At 37.6% G+C, this 14,186-nt stretch overlaps 1 protein-coding gene across 1 annotated transcript in view; it reads left to right on the top strand.

The window, feature by feature from the left end:
- The window catches only part of LOC106079945 (receptor-type tyrosine-protein phosphatase N2-like), a 293,472-nt gene that overhangs the window by 97,477 nt on the left and 181,809 nt on the right, over window positions 1-14,186 (top strand). Inside the window, exons 4-6 of the mRNA XM_056043460.1 lie at window positions 6,386-6,466; window positions 9,094-9,207; window positions 9,841-10,038. Of these exons, the coding sequence (XP_055899435.1) occupies window positions 6,386-6,466; window positions 9,094-9,207; window positions 9,841-10,038 (393 nt within the window). The remainder of the gene's footprint in view (window positions 1-6,385; window positions 6,467-9,093; window positions 9,208-9,840; window positions 10,039-14,186) is intronic.

Here is a 14,186-nt window from a genome sequence, read left to right as displayed (position 1 = left end):
CCCCTCATTTCTCCAAAGTTTTTCGTCAAACATTTGGCAGTACTCGCTTGTCTCCTCTTGTTCAAATATGTAAGTCAGTTCGTCTTTCCCTGCTGAGGTGTCTCCCCTTATTTCTCGCTGTTCACTTCGGTTCTTAGTCAACACCTTTGAGGTTGACACTCGTTTATTTAGTCATTTTTGGTGTACGCCTCTGCTTGAGTCTTAATACCAACGTAACTTTAGCTTTGAGGCCGGTCCTTTAGGAGCAATCGGGAACTGGTTTAGTATTGACTTCATATTATAATAGAGTTAGGCTGTACCTAATTAGAATATAATGTATGCATAAATAATGAATTCAAAGTTTTAAAATAACTTTTGAATAGCGCAACTTTTATGCTTATAGAATTCTAAGTGCGCTACTTTTTCAAGTGCACAAGTGGGGACGAAAGTATCTGGAAGTCTGGATTCAAACCCCAATCCCCTTTGACAGGTAGCCAAACAGTTTCTTCCACTCAGCCACACATCGAAGAAAAAAAAAGGGAGTTCACTTGGCTTCAAATCAATAAATACAGAAGCCTTAAGTACCTTGATTTTTACAAAGCTCATATCAACTCACTCTGTCTGTCTGTCTGGTAAAAAGTGTGTACACGTTATTTCTCCCACACCCAATCTCGGATTAAGTTGAAATTTTGAACAATTATTTCTTGTACCTGACAACACAAGAATAATAATAATAAAAAAAGAAAGAACCAATTTGTTAATTAACTATTGGTAATGGAATATTTGTTTGGTATCTTGAACAAAAGAAATCGTACTTGACAACTGTAGTGGTATAATTTACACTATTCCTTCCCCTTGAGGAATCTTGAGCCCTGATTGAATTTTTTTTTTATCCATTTAAAAAACGGTCACCAAGCTACCCCCTTCTTCCCTCCCCCTTTCCCAACTGGTCCAGACAAGTGATAGGATTATAATACATTGAGAAAGTTAAAAGCTAAACAAAAACAATTAGTAAAAATATTTCTATCACACAGATGTATATGTCTAGGTAGACTACACGATCACACAGATGTGTATGTCTAGGTAGACCACACGATCACACAGATGTCTATGTCTAGGTAGACCACACGATCACACAGATGTCTATGTCTAGGTAGACCACACGATCACACAGATGTCTATGTCTAGGTAGACCACACGATCACACAGATGTCTATGTCTAGGTAGACCACACGATCACACAGATGTCTATGTCTAGGTAGACCACACGATCACACAGATGTCTATGTCTAGGTAGACCACACGATCACACAGATGTCTATGTCTAGGTAGACCACACGATCACACAGATGTCTATGTCTAGGTAGACCACACGATCACACAGATGTCTATGTCTAGGTAGACCACACGATCACACAGATGTCTATGTCTAGGTAGACCACACGATCACACAGATGTCTATGTCTAGGTAGACCACACGATCACACAGATGTGTATGTCTAGGTAGACCACACGATCACACAGATGTGTATGTCTAGGTAGACCACACGATCACACAGATGTGTATGTCTAGGTAGACCACACGATCACACAGATGTGTATGTCTAGGTAGACCACACGATCACACAGATGTGTATGTCTAGGTAGACCACACGATCACACAGATGTGTATGTCTAGGTAGACCACACGATCACACAGATGTGTATGTCTAGGTAGACCACACGATCACACAGATGTGTATGTCTAGGTAGACCACACGATCACACAGATGTGTATGTCTAGGTAGACCACACGATCACACAGATGTCTATGTCTAGGTAGACCACACGATCACACAGATGTCTATGTCTAGGTAGACCACACGATCACACAGATGTCTATGTCTAGGTAGACCACACGATCACACAGATGTCTATGTCTAGGTAGACCACACGATCACACAGATGTCTATGTCTAGGTAGACCACACGATCACACAGATGTCTATGTCTAGGTAGACCACACGATCACACAGATGTCTATGTCTAGGTAGACCACACGATCACACAGATGTCTATGTCTAGGTAGACCACACGATCACACAGATGTCTATGTCTAGGTAGACCACACGATCACACAGATGTCTATGTCTAGGTAGACCACACGATCACACAGATGTCTATGTCTAGGTAGACCACACGATCACACAGATGTCTATGTCTAGGTAGACCACACGATCACACAGATGTCTATGTCTAGGTAGACCACACGATCACACAGATGTCTATGTCTAGGTAGACCACACGATCACACAGATGTCTATGTCTAGGTAGACCACACGATCACACAGATGTCTATGTCTAGGTAGACCACACGATCACACAGATGTCTATGTCTAGGTAGACCACACGATCACACAGATGTCTATGTCTAGGTAGACCACACGATCACACAGATGTCTATGTCTAGGTAGACCACACGATCACACAGATGTGTATGTCTAGGTAGACCACACGATCACACAGATGTGTATGTCTAGGTAGACCACACGATCACACAGATGTGTATGTCTAGGTAGACCACACGATCACACAGATGTATATGATGGCTGCCTGGTCGTGCGGTTTGCACGCTGGACTGTCGTTCAGATTTATCGATGGTCCCGGGTTCAAACCCTGCCCGCTCCCATCCCCCGTCGTCCTGCTGGAGGTTTGGACTAGGAAGTAATTATCTTCAACTCTGAAGGAACATCCGAAACATGTAAAACATATGTCTAGGTAGACTACACGATCACACAGATGTCTATGTCTAGGTAGACTACACGATCACACAGATGTCTATGTCTAGGTAGACTACACGATCACACAGATGTATATGTCTAGGTAGACTACACGATCACACAGATGTATATGTTTAGGTAGACTACACGATCACACAGATGTCTATGTCTAGGTAGACTACACGATCACACAGATGTATATGTCTAGGTAGACTACATGATCACACAGATGTATATGTCTAGGTAGACTACATGATCAAGCAACTGATCCAAGCCAATTGATAAAATTACACTTAACATAAGTTTGCTTTTTTTTTGTTTAAAAAGTATTTTTCATGTTTTTCTTATTATTAAACTCAGCCTTTAAATCGTTGTGCACCGTTATAGTTTGGTTATTAGAGTTGACCACTCTAGCCCCTATACTTTATAACTTTGTAAAACGGCATCTATACCTTTAAGGTATGACAAAAAGACACCCGTGAAAAGTCTGGTCAAATTATAGCTAGTAGTTGAGGATATACATTGTCATTATTTTCAGGTTAATTAATACTTACAAATCTATGTGTTGTCAGTATCTTGTCTCATACCGATAATTCCATGGGAATATAATCCTACTTCTAGTTATTTTACATTGTCAGCCGTGATAATGAAAACATGTTGTTTATGATTTAGTTTTGAAGTATTCTCAATATCTGGATGTTACAGTATAGTTTTTGGCGAGTAACTCACAGTTGTAAGGTTGAAAGTTTTTATTTTTATTTTTCGAGTAATCTCCCTTTAGAATTTTGGCGTCCAAAAATGACGTTATTTCCCCTCAAACTTTTGCCATTATATGCACGGACGTTTAATAACAAGTCCATTATTTAACAGTTTGTTTTGTTAATATGTATCTTTGGTTTTAATCTACTTGAATAGCTTCCGCTTTTCTTTTCAATAAGTATTTCAATCTAATAAATGTTCTGTTTTTTTTTCCTTATCAACAGTTTATGTGCTTTTGTCCTGTTTCTCTCTCTCTCGCTCTCTCTCTCTCTCTCTCCCTCTCTATCTATCTATCTATCTATCTATCTATCTCTTGATGCTTTCACCTTCTGACGTAGCCCTAGTCTATGAGTAGCAGTTTAAAAAACATTCTTCATAGTTTTGTAATTTACTACATGTAAGGATCTCATTGAGAGAGAGAGAGAGAGAGAGAGAGAGAGAGAGAGAGAGGAAGGAGGGAGGAAAGGAGAAAGAGAGAGAGAGAGAAGGGAGAGACTGAGAGGGAGGAAGAGAGAGGGGAGAGAGATACAAATATGATATCACTATGTGTAAACTTTTATTAGAAATTTTTTGAAAATATTCAATTAGAAGGTAAAAAAACTCACTTAAAGGGAGATAAAATGGCTGAAGAAGCGGCTGCAAAATGTTTCAATGGAACATCAGCCACATGTGGCGAAGGTGAAAGTGGGAGATGGGGGTGGTTAGGGTCGGGGATGCTCGTCACTGAGAAATAGGTAATGGATTACTTGCTTTAATGAAGGTATTGATTTGTCTGTCCTTTTATCAACGTTGGTTCCAGGCCTCTAGAATCTTAGGAAGACCTATGTGGTAAGTGGTTCTGGAAACACGGGCGGTAATGGCTGCTGAAATAGTCATAGAGTCTTAATATGTCAAGATAGCTCCTCTTAGTGGACTCGGTCTCTTTCCCTTCTCTCTCTCTCTCTCTCTCGTGGTCTTATTCACTAGTTCTTTCACTCTCATTCTCTTATTAGTTTTATTCTTTCTCTTTAATTCTTTCTTCATCTCTCTCCCACGACTTTCCCTCATACGTTCTCTCTTTACATTCTCTCTATCTCTATTTGCTTCTGTTCCCGTTTTCTCTCCCTTTGTTTTCTTTTCTAAGTCTTTTTAGTGCGTTAATTGTCAACTAATGTCAACTAATGTCAACTAATGTCAACTAATGTCAACTAATCTTTGGTTTTCATTGTTTATCTAGCTCTTAAAAAAAATGAAATAATTTTTTTCAACCTTAGGACCATCGACATTTTCGACACGATGACCATAGCAATTTCGAATTGAGGATAATAAGCCTTTCGACTTAAGAACCGTAGATACTTCGACCTACGGTCCATAGAAATTTTTACCAGAGAAACATAAACATTTCGACCTGAGGCCCATAGACATTTCGAACTGAGGTCCATAGACATTTTACTTTAAGGACCATAGACATTTCGACACATCTGTCAATGGCCGTATTAGCGCAATTTTAAAAAAAAGTGGCCGAATCCGATGAAACTGCCCTCCCCCCTTTTTTTTTACGACTTTGGAAATTTCAAGGGGATGAAAAGCACACTGTAACGGGCCGGACATGGCCCGCGGGTCGTAGGTCTAGCATCACTGCTTTATGCCCACCATAATTTGTCCAGGTGATAATTTCCATATATGACACAGCCGTATCTTTTATAGAAAAGAAGAATCCTTGTGATTTATTCTAAAATATTCCTAACCTTCAGTGTAGCCCATGCACTATATCATTATCTTTGCACCGTTTGAAGCCATACCGTCATCTCTCTGCTAATGGACGCCACTTTTTTTCTTTTCAATGCTCATTATCGGAATTATACACTGCAATAACTATGTGAAAAATGTGTAAAATAAGAGACTTCTATCTTTTTTTGGCTTATTTCATTAGCGGCTCTAGTTCGTATGATGATGTTCAAGTTGTGGCTAGATTTTCAAAGCCTTGAATGCCAAATTGAATACTTTATATCGCTTGATTTCTCTTTTGGCCTCATTAACTGGTGTTTCTGCATAAATTAATAAATGCGTTTTTATGGATTACAAAAAGCTGTATTAAAATGTTTCTAATTTAAATTTGCACAATGTAATTAGTTCAATATGTTGAACTGTTCTTTTCAAGATAGAGCCTTTAACTCTTTCCGCTATGGCGGCCTCCGTATAAATAACTTTTATGATCTTAAGTTGAAAACATTTCCTATAGTTCGTCTTTTCATTATTTGTTTCAGGGCCAATATTTACATTAAATTATGACTTATCCCTTAATAGTTTGGACCCGTGGGACACCACACGTGATCTATTGACCATGGCTCTTCAATTCTTTTTCCAGTTGTAAAGTCTCTTTCTTGACAGGCCTGTACATTCCTTGATGTTTTCCTATCACCTCTTTTGTCTTCTTCTTTCCCCTGGATCTGTTCCCTGCAGAAAGGGTTTTGCGAGCCCTGTGGATCTTATGTTAGGGCCGACAATGGTCAGATGGTCACTGTGTGGCCTTATTGTCATTTTGATCCTGTTTTGAATTTTATTTTCAAATTTGTAAAGCGGTCTTTGTAGATCATACCCAAATCCTTCTATAGCATCTCAATTTCATGGCTATGATTCTTCTCTCTATTTCATTAGGTTAGATTATGGGAGAAAGTAGGGCATTACTTACTAGCCCTTTCATCGGGTATTCCCGCACTCGACTCTGATGTTTCTTTGTAGACAGTTGAGTTGAAGAAATAAACAGATGTCCATGAACATTTTGCTGTATGTTTTCTTGTTCTATGTTTTATGATACTATGCACTATTATAATATACGTCTTATTTTGCAATATGTATTATTTATAATAGACCTTTTTTTTTCTCTTTGTTTTATTTTGTATGTGGCAGGTGAAGACAGTGTCAGCGCCATATTGGACAAACTTCAAGTTCCATCAGAGGACCAACTGATTCTGCAGCAGCTTCTGGCAGGTAACATCCCTCTCAGTAATACGGCGTTATTCTCTCTCTTTCTCTCTCTCTCTCTCTCTCTCTCTCTCTCAGTCTCTATCTCTTTCCTTATATCTCTTTCTTTCTGTATCTTTTTTTCCATTGGATACTGCCTTTTCCCTCTCTCTTACCCCCCCCCCCCCTCAGCGTTAGCCTACTTCTCCGTTTCTCTTTCTCACTTTTTTGTTTCATCTTCTGCAAATTTTCTCTTTATTTAAGGTAGAACAATGAAATTGCCTCTCCAATGAACTAATCCAGTTCCGAACAGAAAATTATAAGAAAGCTTTGACGTTTATTATAATTGGTATAAACATGCTGCCCCGCCTCCACTCTTTCCCAGCCCCTCTGCCTCGATTTCCCCCAACCCTCGATCCGTTGTTTTTTTTTTCGTGTAATAAATTCGTGTCCCAAGATCGCCCTGAGAATTACGGGCATCTGTCGTGTGTAAACGTAATAGCCAACACTGGTCTTGAAGATTGGAGTTAAAATATTACCTGGGAGCTGATCAATACACGAGAAGTAACCAAAGTACTGATTATTATTTTGAAGCTAAAGTGGTCAGTCCTTATAATTGGGTCTTGGGTCAGGCGATGAGGAATTGACAGGAGCGAGCCATCGATGTTTTCTTATTGTGGGTTTATACAGGTTTTATCAGTTGTGGTGTCTGGTGTTTTTCTTGTTTTTTTTTTTAGGTCTGGTTTTGGTTGTTTTTAGAATTTTTGTTCTCCTTTTTTTTTTGTTTCCAAATGTTTCAAGAGAAAAGTTGGCAGGTTAAGGTTTAAATAGAAATAGAGGCAGATACAAATGAAATTGAAAATATCTTGACCGAAATTTATGTAAGAGGTGTTTGCAATTTTGTAATAAAGTTTAGAAAGTATCTTGGAAAAAAATAACTTACCCACGTTCAGATAATTACCAATTAAGCAAGTGAATCAGACAGGGAAACGAATGACTTAGCAGAGTTGAAGTCCTTAATTAAATAGAATAACACATGGATACACATAGAAAGAGCTTCAGTAATCTATAAGATATAAAGGTAGGGCAGATGATGTAAAGGTCATCTGTCTCTGTAGCCTACTGTTAACGAGGGTGTCATGTGGCCAGCACAGCGACTTTAACTTTTCCCCAACTGTTAGGTACCCAGAGGTGCCCAAAGATCCCGATATTACAAATCCTAGTCTTCACCAGGATTCAAACCCAGGACCCTCGGTTCGGAAGCCAACCGCTTTACCGCTCTGCCACCGCCCCTCCATAAGATAGGATTCATCATATAAAAGTTGTCAGCCATTAATAATATTTCTTTCAAGTGCTCTCAAACTGTCCAAGTTATTTCCAGTTTAGGAGAAATTCTTGTTTACACCAGTGTCAGTATATGACCCAAATTGAAACATACAGTCAGTCAGAAAGTGTGGAAAACGTCACAAGATTCACTATGTCAAGTTAAATGGTAAAAAAACGCACAGATCAAATAATCAATAATAAATCTGAGCAGCATAAGATTTCAAGCTGCTCTTTACTTGGTTTAGAGACCCTGCCACTAAGTATTGCGTCACGAGTAGATCATTTGGGTCACCAAGTTGTGACTGAATACGTTCTGACCTACTTGAAAATACACTGTGGCCAAGATAAACAAAACATAGGATGGCCGCTAGATTATTGTCAAATAGTGTAAGAACTTTGCCATAACATCAAATGCCAAATAGTGAAGAGTTTTCCAAAGATTATTGTAAAAGAGTGAAGAGTTTTGCAAAAGATTATTGTCAAATAGTGAAGAGTTTTCCAAAGATTATTGTCAAATAGTGAAGAGTTTTCCAAAGATTATTGTCAAATAGTGAAGAGTTTTGCCAAAGATTATTGTCAAATAGTGAAGAGTTTTCCAAAGATTATTGTCAAATAGTGAAGAGTTTTCCAAAGATTATTGTCAAATAGTGAAGAGTTTTCCAAAGATTATTGTCAAATAGTGAAGAGTTTTCCAAAGATTATTGTCAAATAGTGAAGAGTTTTCCAAAGATTATTGTCAAATAGTGAAGAGTTTTCCAAAGATTATTGTCAAATAGTGAAGAGATTTGGAAAAGATTATTGTCAAAAAGTGAAGAGTTTTGCCAAAGAATATCAAATAGTGAAGAGTTTTGCCAAAGATTTTTGTTAAATAGTGAAGTGTTTTGCCAAAGATTATTGTCAAATAGTGAAGAGTTTTGCCAAAGATTATTGTCAAATAGTGGAAGAGTTTCGCAAAGATTATTGTCAATTAGTGAAGAGTTTTGCCAAAGATTATTGTCAAATAGTAAACATGTAATACAATACATTGGCCAATAGTTTCCTTGAAATCAGAATGAACTATACTTTTCGATAGAATGTGAGATAGTTCATATTTGATATACCCAAATGTGTAAGGTCCTACCTCTATTTGTATTGACCAAACTATATCTGAGGAACACAGCGACGTTCACCATACGCTTCTAGTGTTTTAACAGAATGTAACACTTTGAGCATGTCCACTATAATCATGTCCCATCTGTAATTAGAGCATAGTGTCCCGCGATCTTTCCAATTGGGTTGGAAAACAAAAGTGTTTGGGTTAAGACAAAGCTTCCTTTTGTTTTCAACAGACAAAGTTCAACCAAGTGATCTTAGCAGTGAGCAGCAGAGGCGTCTCCAGAACATTGTCTCCGGATTAATTGGAGTCCTGGAGAATAAGATCAATAACAGATACCAGAAACAAGGTGATCTCATTGTACCGTGGACATTAGCTGTTTTGTGTTTACAGGAATTGTAGTGGATGATAGAGTTAACCTTTCAATGCAATGATAGTGAATTCTTTTCTTTTTTTTCTATCTGTCTCTCTGTCTGTCTATCTTTCTATCTATCCTATCTATCCTATCTATCTATCTATCTTTCTATCTATCCTATCTATCCTATCTATCTATCTATCTATCTATCTATCTATCTATCTATCTATCTATCTATCTATCTATCTATCTATCAGTCTGTCTGTCTATCTGTCTATCTATCTACCATCAAATCAATCTATTTACCTATCAGTCTGTCTCTCTGTCTGTCTATCTTTCTATCTATCTATCTATCTATCTATCTATCTATCTATCTATCTATCTATCTATCTATCTATCTATCAGTCTGTCTGTCTATCTGTCTATCTATCTACCATCAAATCAATCTATTTACCTATCAGTCTGTCTCTCTGTCTGTCTATCTTTCTATCTATCTATCTATCTATCTATCTATCTATCTATCTATCTATCTATCTATCTATCTCATCTATCGACCCCCTGCCATTTCCAGAAAAAAGGTAGTCCTAAATTTGTCAAAGAACAAATGTTCTACTTCTCATTCTACAGACGACCTTCCAAAACATCAGACACCAGAAGAGCTTCATGACGAGGCTCCAAAGGAAAAGCCAAATGGTAGCTCCCTAAACGACCTCGCTAAAGCACTGGCTCTGAAGTCGACAGGCGCAAGTCAGAATGAAGACAAAACAGAATTGTTCCTAGATAAGAAAACTGTGGACGGAGCTGGGAACAATAAACAGCTGGAAGGTAGGATCTTATTCTAAAAAATATGTACCTCATTTAAATTGATTGGAGATTTCCATACATCATAACTAGAAATTTTTTGGTGCAATCTCGTTGCCTTGGAAATAGGAGTATAAGTATAAAGAATATATTCGCTTTCAGTCCAAGCGGTCTGTAGGCAGGTGGTGGAAAGGCCATCTGTTTTTGTGGCTCATGTTTAACGTGAGTGTCATGAGGTCAGCATAATGACCTTTATCTTTTACCCAACTAATGTCAGAGGTACCCTTAGAGCTGGGTAGAGGCGCCCTAAAGACCTCGAAATTAAAAATCCCTCCAGTTCGGAAGCCAAGCTCCTTACCACTCATCCACCGCGCCTCTTAAAGGAAGTGTAGATGAGTTCAAACAAACAAACTCTTGGTTTTTAATTTGTTGGCTACATTTAAGTTTATCTCCCTTGATATTGTGTTTTGTCGTAAAAAGCTTCAATACTATAATACCACTTTTGACATGGATTGTATATCTCATACTTACTTGCCCTGATATCTACAAATGTTTACATGGATTGTATATCTCATACTTACTTGCCCTGATATCTACAAATGTTGACATGGATTGTATATCTCATACTTACTTGCCCTGATATCTACAAATGTTGACATGGATTGTATATCTCATACTTACTGTCCCTGATATCTACAAATGTTGACATGGATTGTATATCTCATACTTACTGTCCCTGATATCTACAAATGTTGACATGGATTGTATATCTCATACTTACTGTCCCTGATATCTACAAATGTTGACATGGATTGTATATCTCATACTTACTTGCCCTGCTACAAATGTTGACATGGATTGTATATCTCATACTTACTTGCCCTGCTACAAATGTTGACATGGATTGTATATCTCATACTTACTTGCCCTGCTACAAATGTTGACATGGATTGTATATCTCATACTTACTTGCCCTGCTACAAATGTTGACATGGATTGTATATCTCATACTTACTTGCCCTGATACAAATGTTGACATGGATTGTATATCTCATACTTACTTGCCCTGCTACAAATGTTGCCCTGATATCTACAAATGTTGCCCTGATATCTACAAATGTTGCCCTGATATCTACAAATGTTGCCCTGATATCTACAAATGTTGCCCTGATATCTACAAATGTTGCCCTGATATCTACAAATGTTGCCCTGATATCTACACATGTTGCCCTGATATCTACAAATGTTGCCCTGATATCTACAAATGTTGCCCTGATATCTACAAATGTTGCCCTGATATCTACAAATGTTGCCCTGATATCTACAAATGTTGCCCTGATATCTACAAATGTTGCCCTGATATCTACAAATGTTGCCCTGATATCTACAAATGTTGCCCTGATATCTACAAATGTTGCCCTGATATCTACAAATGTTGCCCTGATATCTACAAATGTTGCCCTGATATCTACAAATGTTGCCCTGATATCTACAAATGTTGCCCTGATATCTACAAATGTTGCCCTGATATCTACAAATGTTGCCCTGATATCTACAAATGTTGCCCTGATATCTACAAATGTTGCCCTGATATCTACAAATGTTGCCCTGATATCTACACATGGTGGTTTCATTAGGACTTGAAGTTTTCGACTTTTTTTGTTGTTGTTTTTTCTTTACTTCCAAACAAAATGTTCAAACGACGTCACAACATTTCTCAACTCTTTTCTTTCAAATATAAGAATATAAAATATACTTTTAAAAAAATACACACTTTGATGTGTTCACTAGTTGTGCAAGTTAATAAAGGAGTTACAAGATTTAGTCCTGACTGATGAAGACACCACGTACTGAGTTAATAAAGGAGTTACAATATTTAGTCCTGACTGATGAAGACACCACGTCCTGGGTCCTTATGGTACTAGGGAATACAAAAATGCCTTTATCTTTGAGTCTGAGTATTTTATTTAGTTATACTATATGTTTTATTATTATTATTTGGTTTCCTTATAATTTTTCAAAATGTTACATAAATTTGGTTTAATACTTTTTTAAAAATACGGTCATACGGAACAATTACCTCTTACTTATACTTAGACTTAGGTCCTGCCGCGCCGTTCGGCGCATTGGGCGGCAAGCTGTCTCCATAAAGATCTGTCATTGGCAATGACTGAAGCCTCCTCCAACCTGGTGACAACTGTTCTGAGGTCCTCCATGATGGTGTGTCGCCAAGTAATACGAGGACGTCCCTGTTTTCGCTTTCCTCGTATTGGCTTCCATGTTATCGCATCTCTTGGTGTGCGTAGTTCATTTTGACGTAGAACATGTCCCGCAAACCTCATGCGACGCTCTGTCACAACCTCACTTAGTGTTCGACTCCCAATTCGGCATAGGATTTCCTTGTTTGAGACTCGATCTGTGTAACTGACTCCCAAAATCCGTCTCAGCCATTTTTGTTGAGCCACATTTAGTCGCTCGACTCAAATCTTACTTTATATTCTGTAATGAGTTGAATGAAGATAAAGACGCACATAAACATTTTGCGCACCATCTTGTGAATAGATCATTTCTAGGCTATTGATAGAAGAGCTTAACAGTGCAAATCTCACTAGACAGACTTCTTGCAAACTTGAAACATTAGAAGAAATAAAAAGAATGAGAAAATTTAGACAGACATCAGATTCATAAAGGAGAAATTCTTTTATTTTTTAAACAAGGCTTATATCAACTCTCTGTCTGTCTGTCCGTCTGGTAAAAAGTTTGTACACATTATTTCTCCGAAACCCAGTCTCGGATCAAGCTGAAATTCTGCACAATTATTTCTTTTACCTGACTACAAAAGAATCAATTTTAAAAATTAACCAATTAAATTACTTTTTTTGGTATCTCAAACAGGGGAAAGAAATAGTATTTGACTATTAGGTATAAGCAGAATTAGTCCCCTTTATATTAGGCTGCCGTCTCAGGATAGTGAACACAAACATGAAATAGAAACAATAGATACATTCTTCCATGTTCATAGACTCTTCGCTAGCATAGTGGTTACTGCGTTGGCTTGAGAAACATGAGAAGGCTTTAGCCCACAAGTTCCAATTCAGGTCTTTTTTTTTTTTTTATAATACATTTAAAAAGCGATCACCCGGATACGCCGTTCTTTCTCCCCTTTTCCAACTAGTCCAGACAAGTGATAGGATCATAGCGTATTGAGAACGCTAAAAGCATAAAATTGTGCTAAATAAAACAACTGGTAAAAAATATTTCTAATCGCACAGATTTATTATTGTTAATCTAGATCTATTACAAATTTAATTACTTGACAGATCCATACTAATTGATACACATAAGCTTTGTTTTTTTTTAAATATTTTTTATTTATTTGGCTTGTTTATTTTTATGTAACTTGTTAATGTAACACTTGACAGACAGTAATTGATGAAACGCCTTCAATTATTTAAGACCATACATTTATTTCTTTGAGGAAGCGAATGTTTGTTTTTCTACAACATTTCTGCATTTCTACTCACTTGATCACACAGCCACCATTGTAAACACATAATGTGTCTCACTTGACATACAAACTACGCATCTATGACATATGACATCTATGACATGTGACTTGGCAGGTCTCTGAAAGTCCTCCTAAACAGATCCTCCTTCCCCCCCCCCCTCCCTATAGTTCACGTGGAACAGGAGAGACTTAGTTCATCACAAATAAAAGATTTGGGCCAGTCAATTACCGCCCTTGGTAATGAATGGAGATACAGGAACCTGAAGACGGCATATGACAGGCAGGGGTTTTACGTTTCCTGTATGACGTCACGGGGAAAAAATGAATGACAGGGCTACTTCCTCTTGAATTCCCGCAATACGATCGTCAGCCTAAGATGGAAGGTTTATAATGAAGACTTAGAATGTCTCAAGAAATCCAGCTTCTTAAATCTGGGTATCTGCCACTATATTTGAGTAATTCGCGGGTCATATAAATGTATTGTACGCCGAAAGCATTAACAGTAATAATCACTGACATTTTCTGGGTATATTTGCAATTTCAAAATTAATTGAAAGTCAAACAACGACATTCAACAATTCATATCCTATAAATTACAGACGTAACTTTAAAAAAAAAAAGATAATTAAGTCATTCGCATTTCAGGTTTCAATTTAGTTAACCA

The sequence above is a fragment of the Biomphalaria glabrata genome, chromosome 1 (genome assembly GCF_947242115.1).
Source record: "Biomphalaria glabrata chromosome 1, xgBioGlab47.1, whole genome shotgun sequence".
Classification (NCBI taxonomy): domain Eukaryota; kingdom Metazoa; phylum Mollusca; class Gastropoda; family Planorbidae; genus Biomphalaria; species Biomphalaria glabrata.
This window is presented reverse-complemented; position numbering and strand designations above follow the sequence as displayed.